This window comes from Camelus bactrianus, chromosome 8 (assembly GCF_048773025.1).
Source record: "Camelus bactrianus isolate YW-2024 breed Bactrian camel chromosome 8, ASM4877302v1, whole genome shotgun sequence".
In the NCBI taxonomy this organism is placed as follows: domain Eukaryota; kingdom Metazoa; phylum Chordata; class Mammalia; order Artiodactyla; family Camelidae; genus Camelus; species Camelus bactrianus.
Window position 1 is genome coordinate 27,467,259 of NC_133546.1, and position 22,583 is coordinate 27,489,841.

General features: G+C 39.2%; 1 protein-coding gene across 2 annotated transcripts; it reads left to right on the top strand.

Annotated features, from left to right (window-relative positions):
- The first annotated feature begins 2,256 nt into the window (after positions 1–2,256).
- Positions 2,257–22,315, top strand: LOC105077234 (pantetheinase). Of its 2 annotated transcripts, XM_010965574.3 has the most exons (10): positions 2,257–2,490; positions 5,361–5,592; positions 6,866–6,996; positions 12,055–12,247; positions 12,941–13,232; positions 13,680–14,041; positions 18,008–18,178; positions 19,224–19,358; positions 19,548–19,578; positions 22,059–22,315. In XM_010965574.3, exons 1-10 carry the CDS (start codon positions 2,435–2,437, stop codon positions 22,088–22,090), a joined length of 1,635 nt encoding a protein of 544 aa, XP_010963876.2. In that variant the 5' UTR covers positions 2,257–2,434; the 3' UTR covers positions 22,091–22,315. The 2 variants fall into 2 exon arrangements, with proteins under 2 accessions (XP_010963876.2, XP_010963877.2); XM_010965575.3 differs by lacking the exon at positions 19,548–19,578 and having other exon boundaries at positions 2,268–2,490.
- Positions 22,316–22,583: the final 268 nt, after the last annotated feature.

The window sequence follows — 22,583 nt, forward strand, 5'->3', positions numbered from 1 at the left end:
AACCCATCATTACGTAGACATGATGGATTAAATCATTGACCATTTGTGATTGAACTCAATCTTTAGTTCCTCTCCCCTCTCTGGAGGTGAGGGGTGGGGAGACTGAAAATTCCATGCTTCTAATCACGTGCGTGGTCCTCCTGGCAACCAGCTGCCATCTTTAGGTGCTTTCCAAAAGTCACCTCAATAACAAAACAAAGGAGATCTTTATTGCTCTTATCACAGAAAATGACAAGGATTTTAAAAGCTCTCAAGGGGAGAAAGGCCAAATATATATTTCTTATTATAAATCACAATATTGTACAAACACATGTGTGTGTGCATACAGATATACACACGTATTCAAATGGTTCTTCAGAGTTCACCAGATGACCTCAGATGCTCATCTTATCTCATCCTCAAAACCACTCTGTGAGATTAATATTTTGTTGAGCTCCCTTAAATCTGCCAGATCAGTTGGGTCAACTGAGGAGATGACTGATAAGAGAAATAAACTAACTAATGTACGGCAGCAAGCTAGTGGCAGTGCTGAGGCAGGAATTAGTCTAATTCCTTAAGTGCTATATTTATTGTTTCTTTTGTGTACCTGTAGGCAGGTAGGATGGGGATCCCCAGAAGAAAAGAACCAGACGTAACTTTCTTAACATAAGATAAGCCATTTCAGTCCTAAGCCATTTTGTGATCTAAGCCCAGCCATAACACTTGTCCTTGCAGAACAACAGATCTCAGTAGTTAATGGTTTTAAGGGAACAAAAGAACGTAAGTACAAATAGCTATTACCAGGCCAGGAAGATAACCACATCGGAGACAATATTTCAGTAGTAAAGACTCCAAGTTTTGTTTCAAAGGTAAAAATCTGCTGGAAGTGCATTCTTGAGCTGTTTTGTGGGATCCAAATCTCTTTGAGCACTTAACCACCAGAGCAACTGGAACCTGAGACAGGATGACACTGAGTTTTGCTGACCCTCATGACTTCAATCAGCTAGAGCCTGGACTCTGTCAATCTTTGCCCCAGTGCTATACTGAATTCTCCTTTGCTTTAGCCCCTTCATAAATATGATTGCACCCTTAGCTTAAAACTTCCCCAGTTTTGCTGTTGAGGAGACATTGCTTTGGGAAATATCCCGTACTTTCTTCTTACCTGTTGCAAGTAAAAGAATCCTTCCTTCTCCTGCTCTTTGGCTTTATTGTGTCTTTTGGCAAACCCAGGTTTCGGGTAACATTAGGGATTAGGGGAGTCAGCTCAGGCATTATAAGAGAGGCTGTCGGTGTCCCACCAGCTCCAGTTTAAGCTGATGGATGGCATTCTGCTGCATGAACTGCAACTGTCCACCTGAAGACCTTCTCCCTGCTGGTATGTGCTCAGTAGACCAGAAATGCCAGGTTGATGTGGTAGTAAGTGCGGGGGGAGGGAAGTCTTACATAGCCCAATGATTAAATCTCTGTCTTGTAGTGGGCTTCGGTCCCTGGGCTGTGCCCTTCACAAGTGTTTCTCAGCCTTTTTCTCTCTCCCTTAGTTGGGACAGGCAGGCTAAGCGGGCTAGAGACAGGCTTTTCCCATCCCCTAGGAAGCTTAGCCTCTGGTGTTGTTGGAGAATACTTCTTGCTTCATGCAGGAAAAGATTCAAGAGCAAGGCATAGTAAAGGGAAAGCAGGTTTATTCAGAGAGATACACACTCCATAGGCAGAGTGTGGTCTGTCGCACTCAGAAGGGAGAGCAGCTTAGGAGGGACACACTCCATAGGTGGAATGTGGGCCATCTTAAAAGGCAGGAGGGAGAGAGACTGAGAGGTGCGGGAGTATTTAGTTTAAAGTAAAAGTAGATACACACTCCATAGACAGAGAACAGGCCATCTCAGAAGGCAAAAGAGAGAGTGACTACGAGGTGCAGAGTTGTTAGTTTTTATGAGCTCAGTAATTTCATATGCTAACAAGTAGGAGGATTATTCCAACAATTATCTGGAGGAAGAGGCAGGGATTTCCATGAATCAGGCCCCCACTCACTTTTGGACCTTTTATGGTCAGCCTAGGAACTGTCATGGTGCCTGTGGGTGTGCCATGTGGCTCAAGGTCTACTGGAAGTCGAATCTTCCATCTTGGTTGTAACCGGTATGTCCTGTTCTCAGTTGCTGTGTCATTCCTACGGTGGTTGTGCCCTGCTCCCTTCCCTCCTGTACATTAGTACATTGTTTCTGTTGAAGGCTGGCTTTGGTTAAGAGAACAGAATGGTCTGGACATATTTCAAAGCAAGAATTTCACTTCTTCCTATTGGAACCACAAGGTTTTTTTTCTTCATTGTTCACCCAGAGAACCTATTTGGGATCCTGGAATAAAACTCACAAAAGTATCAGGGCTCCCTGAATATCAAAACCTCCTCCACTCCTCAGTTTTTTTCTCTCAAGTTTGTTCACACTGAGCCTTCAGCAATTTGTTAATGACAATTGGAGTGACCCTACCAGTACTGGCCCCAACAGTGGGCTTCTACTACAGGTAAGCCTGTCTCGCTAACTTTGGGGGCAGTGATTGTCCTGTGACTTCAGTTCTCCGATGTATCTAAAAAAATTACTGCTTCTCAGTTCAGTTTTTTCTTGTTGGGAAGTTGGGAGAGAAGACTTCCAAGCTCTTGCTATAAGAGACTGGAAACCCAGTGGGGGCTTTCTACTTAATATTTTTATTCTAATAAGATCAAAGAAGTAATTTTTTTATCTCTTGGTGACCCGTTCCAGTTTTAAATTTTATTTCAGAGGTTCCTTTATAAATTGTTATGTAATGATTACATCTCCCTGTAAAAAATAATAAACAGAAACCTCAATTAAATAGACTTGGGAGACCAGAGGGGGAATTCTCATGCCCCTTGACGGTAGCAGAGCCAAATGTTTACTACAGTCTTTCCAACTTCCTTTTTCTCTCTATTAAAGCCTTGTCCTTCCCTTGCTGTGCAGAGGCTCACCATGGTTGTAGATCTCAAATTGCAATTCTTTGCTGATCCTGAAAAAAAATCCATCTTTGCTGGGGAAATATCTGATAGTCTGTTTGTTTCAGGTCAACATCTTTGTGAAGTGTGTGTATCCCCACCCATCTGGGAATGGAAAGCCCAGAGGGGGTCAGCAAGCAAGATCTGGGGTTTGCTATAGACTTAGGAGGTCTGGACAAGTACAACCTCTTGGTTACTTCAGCAGCCACAGAATAAATTTACTATAGTACTGAATTTAAAAAAAAAATCAGACATACCTACTTGCAAATTGAGCTATAAAAACAAGCTTTAAAGTGAAATCTGAAAATAAAATGAATAATCATAAACATTAATTCTATAAATATAAAAAATATAGTTAATTTGTTACTGAACTCAGGTACAGATGCAAGGTGCTTTAATCAGAAAAACCAGCAATCTGGGGGAGAAGGTGAACTCATGTCCAGAGAACAACTCCAAAGATTCTGCTCAGCCATGACAATTTTTTTTTTTTTTAAATGGAGTACTGGGAATTAAACCCAGGACCTCAAGCATGCTAAGCATGTGCTCTACCACTGAACTGTATCCCACTCCCTGGTCATGAGCGTTTTTAAAGGGAAAAAGGGAAGGGAGGGGAAGAATCTCAGTGAATCATCAAGGCAGGAGATTGGGTTCTGCACCCTTCTCCACTGGGGGAAAGACTGGCTGACTCTCTCTTAATCTGCTTGCAGGATTGCTAAGGGGCCTGTTGGGAAGTAGAGAGTTAATCATTCTTTGCTTAATTTTTCATTCTTACTTCTTTCTATCTAGGAAAAAAAAAGTCAACAGGTTAGACAAGGCACGGTGTGCATTCAGGAGAGCATAAGTCAGGAGTTAGTTTCAACTGCTTAGTGATCTCATTCCTATAATTAGGTTCTTTTAAGGCTATAGGGGGACAGAAACGGGTGAACAGGAAAGGCACAAAAGAGCTACTTTCAAATTCACAGTTAAAACAAAATTTGCCAAAATCCATAAGCCCATTTTCTATTTTTTATTATTTTCCTATCTTCTCTCCCCTTCTTTCTTACTTTTGTTCTCCCTCCCATTCTTCACACTCCCTTCTCTATCACTCGGAGGGTCTGCAGCCTCAAAGATGATCCCTGATGCTCCCTGTCTCATTCATGCCCTCGTGGGATCCCCTCCTATCAAGGGCACTGACTTGCATTTAATAAATAAAATCATTCACAACAAAAGTGATAGGATGTCACTCCCCAGATTACGTTACTAAAAGGCTGTAGCTTCTGTCTTGGGTGGGGTCTCTTGCTCTCTGGCTGGAGGGAAAATAGTTGCCATAATGGGAGTTTCCTCTCAGTGAGGTCTGAAGACTTCACGGCAATAAACTTATTGGGCAACAGCCAATGGGCACCTGAAGCCTGCCGTCTGTTCTGTGAGTGAGCCCAGAGCTTAGAAGTGACTCTTGCCCCAGTCAAGCTCTGACATCACCACGGGGCTTGTGAAAGAGACCCTGGGCCAGAGGCCCCCTGCTTAGCTGCCCCTGGACTCCTGACCCATGGAAAATGTTAGACAACACATGCTCGCTGTTAGAAGTCACGCTTCTGGGGAGTGATTTATGATTTAGAAATAGACAACGAATAATTCTTTTCTATTTGACCTGGCCTCCCCATTTTGAGGAGACTAAGTGAACAAAGGCTGAAGCTCAGATATTCTCATGATGAGAGTAGTCATAATTTCAAAACTGAAGAGTTATTTATTCTTCAAATTATTTATAAATACCACTGCATTTTGAAGTTTTAAAAGGTAAGAATTCCAGAAATTCCTGTTTACGTCCTAACCACCTTACTTCAGAATACAACCTAATTTGGAACTAGGATCATTTCAGGTGTATTTAGTTAAGGTGAGGTCATACTGAAGCAGGCTGAGCACTAAATCCATTGACCAGTGTCCTTATGGAAAGAGGAAATTCAGACTCAGACATGCACAAGGGAGAATACGATGTGAAGACACACAGGGAGAAGACAGCCCGATTCAGGGAGAGAGGCACGAACAGATCTCCCCCTCACAGCCATCAGCAGGAACCAACTCTGATGACACCTTCCTCTGAAACTTCCAGCCCCCAGAACTGCCAGCTCCTAAATTTCGGTTGGTTAGGCCACCCTGTGTATGGTTCTGTATTAGGACAGCCCTAGCAAACGACACACATGCATTTTCTTACTTGAGCCTTGCAAACTCCTGCAAAAGGGAAGGTCATTTGTTACATGAGATCTGTTTATATCTCCGTCTATTATGTAAAACCAAAATGCTTTCCTAAAGTGAGCTTCTGTAATTTATTTTTAAAGTACTAAGTTCTGGCAATCACGTGGTTTATTGTTTTTTTCTCTTTATAAATAACAGGGCTTGCTCTGTTTTTCAGCCAGCCTTTGGACTTCAACATGATTACATCTCAGTTGCTGGATTATGTGGCAATTTTGCTTTTCTGGGTCTTGAAAGCCAGCTCCCTGGATACCTTCATTGCAGCCGTTTATGAACATGCAGTGATCTTCCCTAATGTTACCCTGACACCAGTGTCCCATGAAGAGGCACTGGACTTGATGAACCAAAATCTGGATCTTTTGGAGGGAGCAATCACATTGGCAGCAAAGCAGGTACCATGTCTAGGGTGTGCTGGCTTTTACGTAGGGAAGGGGTGGGGTCTTACAAGACATAATCACTGTCAGGGTCAATTACATCGTGGGGTGACATATGGGTCAGGGTGGCCAAGAACTTGCTTTACAATCTGAGTCCTCCCTCCCTCCAGTTATTAGAGCAAGGGCACTATTATGCTCTGCTATTAGTGAGAGTAACGTTTAGAAAAGAGTGGCTTGGTTATTGTTAAGTGACAACAGACCTTTGAGAACTTTCTGCAAATTCAGCAATTTTGTTGCTCTTTTCTGCCTCAGGAAGAGGGTGGAGGGTAAATGGGTCAGGGATCGGTTGCTATTCTTAGAGTGTTTGTGGCCTGGGAGTACTTCTGTGTTCTTAAGAGTTTGCAGGTTTTTAGATTTGTTCATCACACCAAAACAATTAAACTTAAGTTGCAAATTACTTAACAGTATGTATTATATTCTTCATACTTCATTCTCATTGCAAGACAAAAGCATGTATGTGAATGCATAGTAAGTCCTTGAGTCGGATGAAGGGTTAAGTTTAAGTGTGTGGTTTGAATGAATATGGTTTAAGTAAGCTATTCGTAGATCAGGTAAAGACGATGGATATAAGAAGTCTGATGAAAGTCATGGGTATATGCACGTGATATATATCTATCAGCATACATTCTTCTACATACAAAGAGTTAAAAGCTTATTAAGAATTCTGAGGTTCTTTTTCACCTTTAGTCCAACTATTTCCTCAAAGGCCACACAGCAGCTTCTAAGGTGATGTTCCCACGGAAGGCACCCAGGTGAGCTCAGGTTGTGTCCCCTGGTCTGGCATCCTTCAGGGAACAGTGTCTGATCCCCCTTCTGAGAAGCAGGAATCACATTCGCAGGGTACGGAGGAGGGAAGGCTGGCGTGGAGGAGTGAGTGATGAATCAGCCCTGGCACACTCAGGCACAACAGTCGGCCAAAGGTCAGGGAGGCCGTTTATTTGCGGAAGAGCTAGGTTTATAGTTAACAACTGCAGTGAGTGCCAAGACTGCTAGCAGCCTGGAAAAATATTAACGGCTACACAAGGATGAAAAAGTTACATAGAAATGATGGCTGTGGGATTAGAAAATGGAAGTGGTTGGGCAATAAAATAAATGATAAAAATATAGAAAACAAAAGAATTGAAAGAAAAAAAAGCCTACTGTTTGTTTCTCAGCCACTCAGTTCCCCTTGTAAGACCTCTCTTTGTTTGCTTATTTGAGAAATATTTTGATCAAGCCACATTTTTAACAGGGTGCCCATATCATTGTGACACCAGAAGATGGAATTTACAGCTTTGCCTTCAGCAGGGAATCTATCTACCCATACTTGGAAGACATTCCGGACCCTCAGGTGAATTGGATCCCTTGCAATAATCCCAACAGGTAAAGAACCATATTGTGAAAAATTTAACCATGAACATGAACTTACTTTATCTGGGAAAGCTTGGTAGAAGATCATTGTATAAGATCCACTATCAACTCTAAATTTCAAGTTAGTTTTATTCTTTTTCATCTATAGATACATTTATTAGGAAAATGAATATGAATTATGAAATCACAGAAATCAGTACTGGAAGGTAACATAGAAATCATTGCATTCAATGTGAATTTCCACTGAGGGAATGAATCTGGAGAGATGATAGCATAACTTGTTTTAGGTCACAGAGTGTTTGATTAGAGGAAGAACCACATCTAAACTCAGCTTTTCTGAGTCCTTACCAGTGAACAGAAAATCATCTCCTTGTGTGGGTCTGTACTATTAAACCTGTGCAAGAAAACAGTAAAACGGAGTTATATATCAGTTTAGGGTTAAAATTTTTCCTTTCACATCAGTAAGGTAGCTGGATGAGGCTAAAGTATATGACATTCTTAAAGCTTAAGATGATTACTGGGAGGTGATAGAGCAGAACAGTGTAAGTGGTTTGAATCAAGTCTAGAATAAGAAATATGAGGTCTGATAAAAGTAGCACTATTACTTTTAATATAAGCAAAACAATACATACCTTATACATGGAAGAGAATCATGTCAGTTAACTCAGTTCTTCCCAAATTCACTATTGCTAAAACTGTAAGAATTCCTCTTTTGGAACTGCTCTCAAAATCACACAGACTAGCTACTGTAACTGTTTAGAGAGACACTGATTTTGACAAAATTCAATATTATTGTCTACTTTATTTGTATTTCTTATCTACTTTATTTGTATTTCATCGCATCATAATTATTTCTCATTTAACCATGTCCAGAGCTTCAGATTCTGAAGGACAAGCACTCTGTTGCCACTTCCATTATGAACTGACTTCACTTCTTTCTGAATGACCTTTCCCTAGAACCAAATTTCCTAGGGTCTTCTGAAAATCCCCACCAGAATGTTCCATTTGTTCCATTTCAAGAAGTCTTGTAGCCTTTCCTTTTTCCCATCAACAAATGACATCTCCATTCCTTGCCTTCAATTACTCAACCCATTTTTTGAATACCTGTTATGTCCAGGCACAGTTCTGGGCAGTGGGGTGAACAGAAAGAACTAAAAATCTCTGTCCTCTTGGAGCATATATTCTAGTGTGAAATAGTCAATTAAAAAAAAGATGTCTCTATCTATTTAGTTATCTATCACCTATCTATCCATCTATGATGTACAATAGAAGTAAATATTGTGGAGAAAAATAAAGCAGAAAAGGTGAATATGGTGGCAAGCATGGGGCTTACATTTTTAGGTCATCAGGGGGCTTCAGGGGACATCTAAGCAAAGACTTAAAGGAAGTGAGAGGGTAGGTCATATGGGTATCTGAGAAAAAAGCATTTTTTAAGTCAAGAGAATTCTAAGTACCAAGATTCTGTGGTTATGTGTGTGTTTGGTATATGAAAAGCAGCAATAAGGTTAGTGTGGCTGAAATGCTGTGAGGGGAGGTGAAGAAAAGTAGGACATGGAGGCAGAAAGGCAGATTGGCAGGAAGGCCCTGACTGCATAAGGCTTCGTGGGCCATGATAATGACTTTGGGACTTGAGTGAGAAAGTAGTTATTGGAGAGTTTTGAGTAGAGAAGTGACATGCTCTGCCTTCAGTTTTATAAGGATCCTTTCGGCAGCTATGTAGAAAATGGACTCCAGAAAATAGGTCACTAAAGAAGCAGGAGTCGGTTAAAAAGCTATTGCGATAATCTAGGGAAAGAGATGATGGTGTTTGAAGGAAAATGGTAGAAGTTTGGGGATTGAGAAATGACCAGATTCCAGGTAGTCTGAAGGTGGCTCTGATGGGCTTTGTTGAAAGATTGAGTGAGAAAGAGAGGAATCCAGCTCCTTTATCCCTCATACACAATCAGATACCATGTCTTGTTGAGTGTGCTTGAAACATCCAAAGCTGATTACTTTCTTTTCTCAAAGTCACATAATCAGCCACTTAGCCTGGGTGTTATGGGAATAGACCCTTATTATTTGTCTTTTACATTTTATTTATTCATTTAGCATTTATATGTCATATGCTTCAAGAAAGATTAGAGATTTCTTACTAAATATTATATAATTCAAAAATAAGACAGTTTAGCTATAATTTAAAAATAAAAACAAAGTAGAAGCTACCTGAATAAAGGAGAGGAAGTAGTTGTTACAAGGCAGCATGGTAGTGGGCTGATTATTACAACTGAATGTACAATACAGTTCTGAGAGTTCCCAGGAAGCTGAAAGGAACAATTTGGCTTAGAAGATTTCATTGCCTCCTAGAAGAAACCTTGTAGATTTCTTGAGACACAAACTGTGTCTAGTAACCTAACTCAAAGATGAATTTACTTATTCAGCTCTTTTTCATTGACTATTTCTTATGTACTCAGTACTCCACTGTGTGGGTGTGTAGGAGTCATTGTATAAGGGTCATCCTTTACTACAGTGAATGCCTGCACCTATGATCATGGTTATGTGGCTTGCAGATTAAAGAGTCAATCATTAGTTCAACAAGTTAAAAAAAGAGCTTGCCTAATTAGCTAGTTTGAATGAAAAAGCATTTTGATATTTGATATCTGTACTGTTGTTTCAGGGTTTTGCGTGTATACACGTTTTCTCCAGTAAGATGAAAAGGCTTTGAAGTGTACCAGCCATATTTTACACTTCCGTGTCTCCCACATCATGCACTTGGACAGCTCTGCCCAGAATGTCCTTTTCCCAGATGCCCACATATCTAGCAAGGTGCTTTGTATAGTACAAGGAACCAACAAATATTTATTGAATATTTAATGTGCACTTTTTCAGTCATTAAATGTCTTTTTCAGTAATTGATGATTTTTATTATATTTTGAAACTGAATACTTTGAAAGCAGTCTTAGGAAATGCATTTAAATTCTTCCATTGTATCTCCTTTTTCTGTTCCTAGTAGCCCTACGACAGAGCTCTGCATACGTTAAGGGCTCAGCAAATACTAGAGATTGAGAAGCAGATTTCAGGCTCACATAGCAAAATGCATTTTCAAACTCCAAATCAGAGCACATAGTCTAATAAAGAATTTTGGAGCTCTTCTGGGTACAGCAAACAGCCTGAGATACATAATTTACACAGAAATATATTAGAATATGTGATGCAATTTCAAGATTAAAACAAGCAGGAGGAGAATATGTAATCAGGACTGTTTTAGAAATCCCAAACACTAGGCTTTTATTTCATGCACCTAGTCTACCACTTCAGGTATTTTGAAAAGGCTTGGGTTAAACATGTTTTAAGTGTTCAGTGTGTTATATTTATATCTGCATTTCAGATACTAATTGAAGCAAAAAAAGGGGAAAACTATCAAATGGTCATTTTAAAAAATATAAATGCTTAGAATAATTGTTTAGCTGTGGTACCCATCCTTGGGCTTTTGCAGGGATATGTTTTGTGGATGATTGCTGTGGTTTTACTGACATTGCCAGAAGATGGCACCAAATCTTCATTCTTTTAACAATTATCCTACCCTTAGATATTCTTCAGTAACTTTGCATTAACCAGTTATTTCAGGGTTGTGTCAATAGAGAGTAAATATGGGCTATATGTTATATATTCTGAAGTCTCACTTTTCAAAATTGCATTTTAATTGCTTTACTGGGACAACTACTGGTAACACGATGAAGATATTTCCATTTTTTCAATACATCATTATCTTGACTTTCTCCATGTCTTTCTTTAGTTCTCTGAGCATCTTTAAGACAGTAATGTCTTTGTCCAATAGGTCTGCCATCAGGTCTTTCTCCAGGATAGTTTTTGTTGATTAATTTTTTTCCTTTGAATGGGCCATACTTTCCTGTTTATTTGTATGCCTTATGATTTTTTATTGAGAAGTGGGCATATGAATCTTATAATGTGATAACTCTGAAAATCAAATTCTCCCCCTTCTCCAGGGTTTGTTGTCTTTGTTTTGACTGAGGTAGGCTGTTTCTGTGCTGAGAGTAAGCTTGAGGTATAACCTTAAGATTTTCTCAGGTCTTATCTTAGTCTGTGCCTTTCCCTGGGCATATGCTGTGATTTCCTAAATTCTGTATAGGTGGTTGCTTTTACATGTCCTAGGCCTTAAATATCTGGCCCCAAAAGTGGGGAAAAAAGAAGGTACAGGCACTTTAAATCCCCTAGAACTCATTTCAGTCAGTGGGGGAAGTACTTGCAACAATGTAGGTGGGCAGGGTGATTAATGGCTGCCTGCCTCTGTGTTTGTACCTCACAAGCAGAAGCTGTTATCAGTGATCAGAAGCAGATCCTTGATACTTGGAAGCCAGGGTCCTTACTGCCCACCCTGCTTCTACAAACTGCCTGCAAATTGCTCCAGGAATACCTGCCTGGCTGTCTGAAACGGTGCTGAATTGGGGGGTGCGGGGGCATGGATAACCCCTTTTAAACTAAGGGCTTAAACTGACTGAACTTAACTGCACTTTACCTTCTAAGCATTCCCCTGGAAGTTTAGTGCCTTTGAACAGACTCCAGATTTCTAAAATAATTTCATCAGCTAGATTCTGGCAGTGCAAGTTTTATTCAGGTAGAGAGATGGATTCCTGGTGCTCCCTACTCTGCCATCTTCCCAGAATCATCCTACTTCCTAGATGTTTTTCTTTCATCCAAAATATCGTTTAATACCTTTTTTCTTTTTCAGGGTTCAGTGAACAGAAGATGTGTGTCTTTGCCCCATAATAGCTATAAGATGTGACATACATTGTAAGATGAGCATGTAAATGAATATATGATTATAGATGATGATAAATGCTATGAAAAAAATTCATGGACTGGGATTTTATCCTAGAATAATTTCCTACATCCAAATTCCTATAAGCACATACTTCCTCTGAAGTCTCTTCTTGTTTTAATCCTTCCCTTCTATCTATGCTATTTAGTATTTCTTTTTGTGTCTATCACATAAGTTCAGGCAACTATCATTTTGAATTTTATTAAAAGCTAAGCTTGATTTTTTTTTTTCCTCTTCCAATGAACACATACCAGATTTGGCCGCACCCCAGTGCAAGAAAGACTCAGCTGCCTGGCCAAGAGCAACTCCATCTACGTCGTGGCAAATATTGGGGACAAGAAGCCATGCAGTGCCAGTGACCCTCAGTGTCCCCCTGACGGTCGTTACCAATACAACACAAATGTGGTGTTCGATTCTGAGGGAAGGCTGGTGGCGCGCTACCATAAGGTAGAGTTCATTTACAAACCATTCACCTGCTGAAGGCGTAACAAAATTAAGTGGACAAGAAGAAGAAAAATCTCTATTGTTGATAATAATAAGTGTATTTTAAAAGCAGAGTAGAGACAAAGAACAGAAAGCAATGACTAGGTGTGGTAAGGTCCTATGTAAAGGTCCTAGAAAAAGGAGTTTTCTTGTACATTTAAGAATGCAAGAGTTTGTCATTAGGAGTGTGTGAAAATCGGTAGGAGCTACTTGCATTGAAATCATTGAAATAAAATGTTGCCTTTTGGACTCTGTCCTTCTTATGCCCTGGCAAAGGGTCAAGGCTAGAATGAAAAACTTCTCACCAGATAGACTTGGTTTTAAAAAGAAAGGAACAAAGAAAGTTCTTTTCTACAGAAAATAGTTATGTGTTCTTGGCAAAGAGAAGTTACCTCTTTCATTCCCATGTCTTTAATATTCAAGGTCTTAATAGATAAAGACTTCCTTGTACATATCTATCAAATGTGGAAATTGAACCAAAGGCTTCTATTATCATAGCAGTCTCTGATTCTCTAACAGTCTTCCCTGTGGAGACAGTGGTCGTAGATGACATTGGCACTGTTTAATAGATGTGAGCTTGAACTTTTTCAGATGCAGTGACATCCAGGCCAACTTCTTAAAAGAGATTTTCCCCTCGTCATCTTCTGTTTGTTGCAGCAAAACCTTTTCTTGACTGAAAGTCATTTCAATGCACCCAAGGAACCTGAGGTTGTGACTTTCAACACCACCTTTGGAAAATTTGGCATTTTCACGTGCTTTGATATACTCTTCCATGATCCTGCTGTGACTCTGGTGAAGGATTTCCACGTGGACACCATACTCTTCCCGACAGCGTGGATGAATGTTTTGCCACATTTGTCAGCTATTGAATTCCACTCAGCCTGGGCTGTGGGCATGGGAGTCAATTTCCTTGCAGCCAATCTACATTACCCCATAAAGAAAATGACAGGTAATGTGTAATCTTTAAGATTTACCAACTTGATGTAATCAAAAGGGGAAAAAATCATTTTTTCTAGCTAACATGCACTCCTTAATACAATGTTTCCAACTCTTAATTTTTTCACATATCTGGCTGGTGACATGCTGTAAAATTAATCTCAACCAAAATTGTTTCCTAAATCTATTTAGTTTTATTCAACTTGAGTGTATACTTTATTTTTTTTTTTCAAACTTCACCACTTCTTATGAGAAGCTCTCTCTTCTTGGCTTTTTGGTGTCATACTCTATTGGATTTCATCTCATCTGTCTGTCTTTATCAACATACTTTTCTGAAATTAATACAGTATATAGATTATAGGAAGTGAAATGTTAATATGAATTCAGAATAACAGTAACAACTATGCAATTCCTTTTTACCTTACTATTTTCAATGTCATTTCCAAATTGTCACTTCCAGGAAGTGGCATCTATGCACCTGATTCTCCAAAAGCATTTCATTATGATATGAAGACAGAGGAAGGAAAACTCCTCCTCTCGCACCTGGACGCCCACCCACACCCCAGAGCAGCAGTGAACTGGACTTCTTATGCCAGTGGGATAGAAGCACCCTCAGTGGGAAACAGGGAATTTAACAGCACTGTTTTCTTTGACGAGTACACTTTCTTGGAGCTCAAAGGAGTCACAGGAAATTACACGGTTTGTCAGAAAGATCTCTGCTGTCATCTCAGTTATCAGATGTCTGAGAAGAGATCAGATGAAGTTTATGCACTAGGGGCATTTGATGGACTACACACTGTCGAAGGGAGCTATTATTTACAGGTAATGCTTGTCTTGGTGGCGAGGGAATTACCGGATAAAACACAGGACACCCAGTTAAATCTGAATCTCAGATAACAAAGAGTTATTTTTATTGTAAGTATATCCCACTTTGGGAGATACGTGTATACTAAAAAAATTGTTGTTATTCAAAATTCAAATTTAGTTTGGTATCTTGAATTTTTATTTGCTAAAACTTGCAGTCGTGGATGTCAGTCCAGTCTTAAACTGGTTGGAAAAAGGCAGAACGTTTGTAGTACCAATGTTTAAAATGCTATATATATATTTATTGATGTAGAGTAGATTTACAATGTTGTGTTAGTCTCTGGTGTACAGCATAGTGATTCAGTTATACATACACAGATATTTCATATTCTTTCTTATTATAGGTTAGAAAATGCTGTATTAATCAAATTACAGATGATTTTAGTGACTAATTAACCTTTAATATTTCCTACCTGAACAAATTAAGCCATTTCTCTTTCGTGTTCACTGACGCCTATCTTGTTTTATAAGAAGCTTCGCACTAAGTGTGTCCTGGAGACATACAGGGTTGAGCTCTGAGAGGCACAGTGGAATAGCTGCAAAGACTCAGACATCTCACAGCCCTCAACACAGAGGAGGGGCTATTGGAGCTGGCGGAGATGGAACCCCTAAGACAAGCAGCCTCCATGCCCCTCTCTCTCTACTCTCCTTTCCTTGACCTGCCCCCATCCTGTTTCACCCAGATTGTTGCAGTATCCTCCTAACAGGGCTTCCTGTTGATGGTTGCAGCTCCATCCAGTCCAGCCCCTACACTATTATTACGAAAACCATGGAAAGCCCTTTCTGACTATTTCTCTCTCTTGCTTAAAATTCCTCACTGTTTTCTAATTGGCAAATTAGATTTCTCAACATAAAAGACTCATGAAGTCTTGGCATGTGCCTTTTCCTACTCTGTATCCTCTTCTCTCACTTCTACCCACACGTGCCCTGGGATCCTGTCATACTGAGACATTTCCCATCTGCAGTGAGCCAGTGTCTGTAGAACCTTCAGATGTTTGCACAGGCTGGGTTTTGGACTTTTTTTTTTTTCCTTTAAGTCTCTGATGGCCCCCAGCTACTCATCATTCATAGTGCTTTTCAGGTGTTATCTTCACCAAGAAGGCTTCCCTGACACTCCCAGCTCATTCCCAGCAGCACTCCCAGTCCCCAGCTGGGTTAGGTACCTCTTTTATATACTCCCAGGCATCCTATGCTTAGCATTATCCAAGATATACCATGTCAAATTATGTACATGCTTATTTGAGACGGAAAGCATTTTGAGTGCTGGAACCATGCCCACTGGGTAACGTTTTGTTTGCTGGATGATAAGCACTCTACCAATGCTGGTTCATTTTGGCAAAGATTTATCAAGTGCCTACTACATACCAGGTATATATTCAGTGCTAATGATATGAAGATGAAGAAGTATAGACCCTCTCCTTTAGGAATTTTACTAAGATATATGAGCTTAATTTCAGTATAGGTTGGTGTGGGATGGACCGAAAAAATGCACATTTTGCTGGAGGAATACTAAGGAGCTGCACTTAGCCAATTTGGAGACTCGGAAGTTTTGGGAGACAGAATGGATGAGCTTATGCCATTTTATCCAGGATAAAAAAAAGTGGGAGGGAATTCTAGGTGTAGTGAAGAGTAAGAGCAAGGCTGTAGATGTATCAAAAAACAGAGTATGCAGTGACGAGCAGGCAGTTCAGTCACTAAAGCATAGCGGAGGAAGCAAGGATGGCTGGAAGATAAGCGTAGGGGCAGGATCATATCCTGCAGGATCTTATCTGTCATTCTCAAGATTTGGGCTTAATTCTATCAGTGATGGTTTTCTCTTGGAAGGTGTTCAGCAACAGAATGAAGTGATCACATGCCTTTTTGACAGCATTTAGAGAGTCAAGTGGGGGAAATGGCCACGCAGGGTGGAGGGAGATGGTCTCACTATTCTGTATGATTCATTCAAGGAATCCCCTTCAACTATGTCTCTCAAAACCTCTATCTAAACATCATCCATTTTACCCTCTCTGGAAATAAATGTTTCATCTTTTACTGGAACAGGGGAAGGGCAGTTGCTTATCCACGGCGAAGGACTCGTATCTGAGGCATTCTTAACAACTTCCCACCAATTTTCCTTTCTTTAAGCATCCCGATTTACTCCCAGCTCCTGAGGTACCTAGTTCTCCTAGGAATGGAATCTGAGTATTCCGCAGTGTGGATAAGTTGATTACTGCCTTTCCCCACTGTTCTTTCAGAACTTGGCTTTCTTAGATCTGCTAAATCAGTTACCATTTTTTAAAACTGCACTATAGCTGATTTACAATACTGTGATAGTTTCAGATGTACAGCATAGTGATTAAGTATTTTTGAAAATTATATTCCATTATAGGTTATTACAAGATAATGGATATAATTCCCCTTGCTAAACAGTGTAATCCTTGTTGCGTATCATCTATTTTACAGTAGTTTGTATTTGTTAATCCCATACGCCTAATTTGTCCCTCCCCACATCCCTCTTCCCTTTGGTAACCACAAGTGTGTTTTCTATATCTGTGAGTCTGTTTTTTCTATACATTCATTTGTATTATTTTTTAGATTCCCCATAAGTGGTATCATATATCACATTGTGTTTCTCTGTCTGAGTTACTTCACTAAGCATAACGTTCTCTAGGTCCATTCACGTTGCTGCAAATGGTAGTAGTTCACTCTTTTCTTATGATAGAGTGATGTCCCATTGTATGTATACCACATCTTCTTTTAAAGTTTTTTTTTTTAATTTTAATTTTTTATTGAATGGAAGATTCTTTAAATTCTGTAGTGCTTTACAATTTTTAAAAGTTCCACACACAATTTCATATTATCCTATAATAACCCTTTTTTCCTCTACAGTTTGTTCTCTATATCTGTGAGTCTGCTTCTTTTTTGTTTTATTCATTAATTTGTTGCATTTTTTTAGATTCTACATAATATATATCACATTTTCTTAATTCAGTCATCTATTGATAGGCACCTGGCCTGCTTCCCTAGTTACCATTTTTGCATCAACACCCCAACTTCAAAAATTGTGCCATGGTCTATTTTCCTGTTCTCCTATCTTTGTGGGCTCAGATCTTTAAAAAAAAAAATACTGGTTTTAGTAGGATTTCAAGGGGAATAAAATAGAAGTATGTGTTCATCCTACCTTTACCTGAAAGTTACTTGTATCCAATCTTAACACACCCTAAAATACTTGCTCTCCAACTTCACACGCGGGAGCAGGGAGACCAGTTAGGGGTTATTGCTTTAGTCAGGCAAGAATTGAAGGTGGCTTGGAGTAAGGTTTTGTAGATGCAGTGAGGGTGGAGTTGAATGAATATTCACCTTCCTTTGGGGGACTTTGCATCTGCCTGGTGGGATGATTCATACACTTAGATTTCCATTCAAATAGCGGTGTAGTGCAGTGTAGATAGATAACCATGTAGCGTAAGCAGAACTGTTCCAGCTCTTGCTCAGATTTAAGGTGCGTGACTTTTCCAGCTCACAGAGGTTGTCTCTAGCTCCACTCCAGGGTTCACTACAACTTTAAAGTTCTTTCATTGTTAGAAACAGGCACTTAGATAGAAATTAAACCAATATCTACATTAAGCCTTTTTTTTTTTAAATAATTGAACACTATTGATTATTAACTTGAAAACAATGAGGATATAATTGTGGCTATAGACCAAGAATCTGATTGTTTCTTTATGTGATTTAATCTGTTTACAGTGAATTGCGGAAAGCACTTGGGTCTGAAGGCCTTTAATTTTATTCCTAGTTGCAATAGCTATTCACTATGAACTGGATTAATCTAATGGGAAGTGACATTATATCAAACATTATAAACAAAGGGGCACAGGCATTCTTTTCCAGGTGAAGGGAGTGTTTCAAATGGCTTTCCTAAGACTTGTTTTGTTTTTATGTTACTAGATTTGCACTCTGTTGAAGTGTAAGACGATGGACTTACACACTTGTGGTGACTCAGTCGAAACCGCTTCCACCAGGTTTGAAATGTTCTCCCTCAGCGGCACTTTTGGCACCCAGTACGTCTTCCCGGAGGTGTTGCTGAGTGAAGTTCAGCTTGCACCTGGAGAATTTCAGGTACGATTCTTAGCTTAATGTTGCCAACTCATTTTATGTGAGAAGAAGCACCTTTTGAGTAGAGAACTTGCCCAAGTGCTTACAAATGCCATGAAAATCTTCATCTGGAGAGACTACAAGTGTCCTTAGGGCTCACCCAGGACGCAGAGTGAGCTGACTCTCTTGTCTGGACATCTTTTAGATGATGATTAGTGTGTCCTTGAGAATAAAGAAATATATCTGATTGTGGGCACTAGGGGCAGCAGGCTGGGCTGTTTGAAGTCCATCAAGTAGAGAAAAGACTCAAGAAGGATTTTCAGGACCCATCCAGCCAGAGGCAGCCCTTTTGTATCACTGGGAAGGGATGGCCTAAGGAATTTGAAAGGAATTCTCATGGTGTGAGAGATGGCCCTGCATGACCATAGGAGAATAAGAAAGAAGAAAAAGCTGAAGGAGAGAGAAGCTGACAGTGGCTGAATTGGCAGGAAAGTAAAACCTTTTTTTTTAAACATGTAGGAAAATCTATTATTGCACAAGTGTTCTGCCTAGTTGCATTCTCCTACTGACTTTTCCTGCAGGTTCTGCTCTCATCCCCTTTCCTGGTAGAAACAGTTGCTGTGGGGAGTCGGGGACAATGGGGATCTTGGGAGGCTGCGGTGTCAAGGACGAGAGAGGCTCAGCTCAAACCCCCCTTGGTCAATCCATTCTGACCATTTGGAGGAATCTTTGTTTTGTCGAGATTCTCTCTTATTTAGTCTCACATCCAAGAACAAGATTTCTCTCTTATTTATTCTCAAAGCCATTGTTTTATGTTTATTAACTATGGGATGCATTCTCAGATAAGTAAGTTATTGGGTATAGATTACAGGCATTTCCATAAACGAACCTGTGCCAATTCCAGAGCTCGGATCTTTCTTGTACTCTGCACCATCTCATATATTTCATATGGAACAGAATCTGGCCATCCTTTTTATTGTTTCTTCATCCAGTTGTACTGAATTTAAGAATGTGTTATGGGTCTATATAACTAAGTTATTCCCGGTCCACTTCCCTGTGTTTTAATTAGGTGTCAAGTGATGGACGTTTGTTCAGCCCGAAGCCACTGTCTGGACCTGTCTTGACAGTAACTCTGTTTGGAAGGTTGTATGAGAAGGATCCTGTACCAAATGCTTCATCAGACTTCACAGTACAAGCACTGAGAGTAATGTTCATAGTTATAACATCTATTGTATACTTGTTAAGTTGATAGAATATTTACCTTTTCTCTCTTACACTTTGGAGCATTTGAAAAATGATGGATGTGAAAAGAAGAATGGGTCTGGGGTTTTGATAATAGTGGCTGTGGTCTATCATATAAGTGAACTACTAATCTATTTTTCTCTTTATTTAGACACACACACACACCAGACAATATAAGCCAGGTAAATAGTGATAAAATTTTGAAAGGTTTTTTTGGTGAGAATTACACGTTACTACATTTAAAGTAGGAGACAAGTTCTGGCTCATGGGAAGCACTGTATATGTGTTAGCTACTACAGTGATGTATGACTATTACAGTAAAACCAATTGTGATGTATTTATTGCTAAAATTTTATCAACTCTGATTGTTCAAAGTGCATATATTTTCCAATGGTCACTCACCCTGCATATTTCAATTAGAAAAGCAATGATACTCCACATCAGCCTGCTGAGTGTGGCTTGATATCTAGCACTAATGTGTCCAGAAGGCAGCTGGGTTTACAGCTAGGAATCTGCTCAAAAGCCTTAATGTTTTCTGTGTGATTTTCAGTGGAGATTTACTGCCTGTTTAGTGCTTTGCTTATCTTGTTAGCCTCGAAGCAAATTAATAGGGTGGTTCTAAAATAGACATTTACCAAATATGGCCTGTTATTTGTTTTTGTATGGTCTGTGAGCTAGGAAAGTTTCTTATGTTTCTAAATGTTTAAAGAAGAAAATCAAAAGGAGAATAATATTTTGTGACACTTGAAAATTATTTGAAATTCAGATTTTAGTTTCCATACTGGAAGTTTTATTGAACACAGCCACATTCATTTGTTTAGTACTGTTGATGGTTGTTTTCATTCTACAGTTGTGGAACCGAATAGTTGTGATATAGAGCGTGTGGCCAAAAAAGCAGAAAATATTTGCTGCCTTTACAGAAAGTGGTTGTTGATTCATGCTCTAAAATATTAAGTAACAACAGATTATAGTATTGAAAATTTTTACTGCAAATCAATGTCCTGGAGTCTTTCTTATAATCCTTTCACCCAAAGATAAATAAAATATTTTTATTTGCTTTCTATTATATTACATCACAAAAAAAATTACATTGATTAACTTATGATCAAATATGCCTAATAGGCTAGTATCTCACACAAGTGGATATAATTTTTATAAGCATGATTGATACCTAATTATTGTAAGATACCATATTGTAAAGTCTTTTGCTATATTTGGTATGTTCTACAATTTCTGAGAGAAATTATATTAGCTTTTATTTTCAAATTTTTCCTGCAGAGCAGTTAGAACTGCTTATATGAATATACTATCTAATACTTCTTCCTATGACAAATTTGCTAGCTTGTCCTAGAATGATTTTTCTTAAAACTAAACATTGCAGGAGTGAATTTACTGTTTAAAAATTATTCTTGCTGCATTCATACCTAGCTCTGACTGATTTTTTTCACTCTGGATTTCTTTAATGTGTGTATGTGTATTTGTGATAGTTTTGTTGTGCTTTTCAAATATAATTTTAAATTTATTCTACATTAAACATTTGTGATGCTCATTTGATACAAATAACCAGATTTAAAGGAAGGCCAATGTGATGTATCAGTGATTGGCTTAAAATATTAAAGGAGTCAAACAACCCTAAATGCATCTTTTCTGTTTGATCTTGACAAATATGTTGGTAATCCATTGTGACCTAAATTATCAATTGTAACATAGCAAATTACCCCTAAATTCATAGCTTAAAATAATAAACACTATCTTATGCAGTTTCTGAGAGCAAGGATTATTTCAGGAATTGACACTGCTAAGGAAAAGGGTCTTAAAAACATCAACATATTTTCTTAATTGGCTGATTTTTTTACGCATCAGGGGTTTTTCCCCAGTAATCTACAAAAATATATATTGAAAAAGTGGAAAAAATCCACTTAAATAATTGAAGTGTTTTGGATATCAAGAAGAATGTGGAAAAAATCAACTAGAAGTCATATGAATGTCAAAAGCTGTTTTGAAATATGTCATTTGACTCATACTGAGAATAACTGATCATTCCTCACGTCTCCTCTGAGTCTCTGTCCTGTGGATATTCTGAGCATGTTCCAAATGCATTCTGTTTTTTTAAAAAAACAGTTTTTAGAGGGGGAGAATATCTCACATCCACTAATAATACTTAGACAGCATGTTCTCATATACAATAGGATTAGGCACAGATAGTGCCAAACCAAGTCTGTGTTCTAATAGTTCTATTCATTCCTAGCTGGGGTTGGCATAATTCAAGTGAAATGTAGTAGATAAAAACAGTAAGTAAGGATGAGACATAGTAAATCTAAATAGCACTTTAAATATGAAGACAATTATCACCAAAACTTAAAATATAAGGAAAACAATCTGTATGTTAGTAATACAGCAGAGTAATCCATTATTTTGTGGACTTTTTTTTTTTTTTAATTGTGGTAACTTAGAGATTAAACGAACAAGAGCTTGTGAGAGAAGGGGCTAAGCAGGTGTACTGACCCTGGCTGATTAACAACAAGGGAAAGGACGTGCCCAGCTGATGAAAAGGCAGGACATTTCTCTTATCCCACAGCTGGCTCCTTAAAATCCAAGGACATAACCCAGTATCTCTTCCTTGGTTCCCGCTGAAGTTTCTACTAACTGCTTTTTGTTTCAGGGCTGAGCTCTGAGGGAGGAAGGAGTCTGTAGCAGAAAATAACAAACACCACCACGGAACAAAGACAACAATGGTAGAACCTTCTAACAAAAGACCTCGGGAGCTGTCCTGTCCCTGCGGGCTGTCCTGGCTGATGGCTCTGTTCCAGCGCTTCCTTTCCTCGCTCCAGTGCCTTTTCTTCCCTTCTCTCTGCTCGAGCACTTTCCTTCCATTTCCCCTTCTGAGCAATAAAGTGGCTGTTCACTTGTTCACTTGTCCCTCTGCCTCTGCTGCATGACTTCTTTCACAGCCAGCAGCGAGGACCCACACTTTGGTGGGCTTCCTAATTTAGGGGTTCCTCCGCCTGCGAACACTTGTACTCTTGAAAATTGAGATCTGCTATTTCACCAAAATTGTTCTCAGCAAATCCAAAGACAACAGCATGGAAAAGTGAATAAGGTCTAACAAGAAACCACACGGAAAGGGAAGGAGTAAAGAAGAAAGCAGAAGAGGAATACCATGAGAGTTCGCGCGCGTGCGCACACA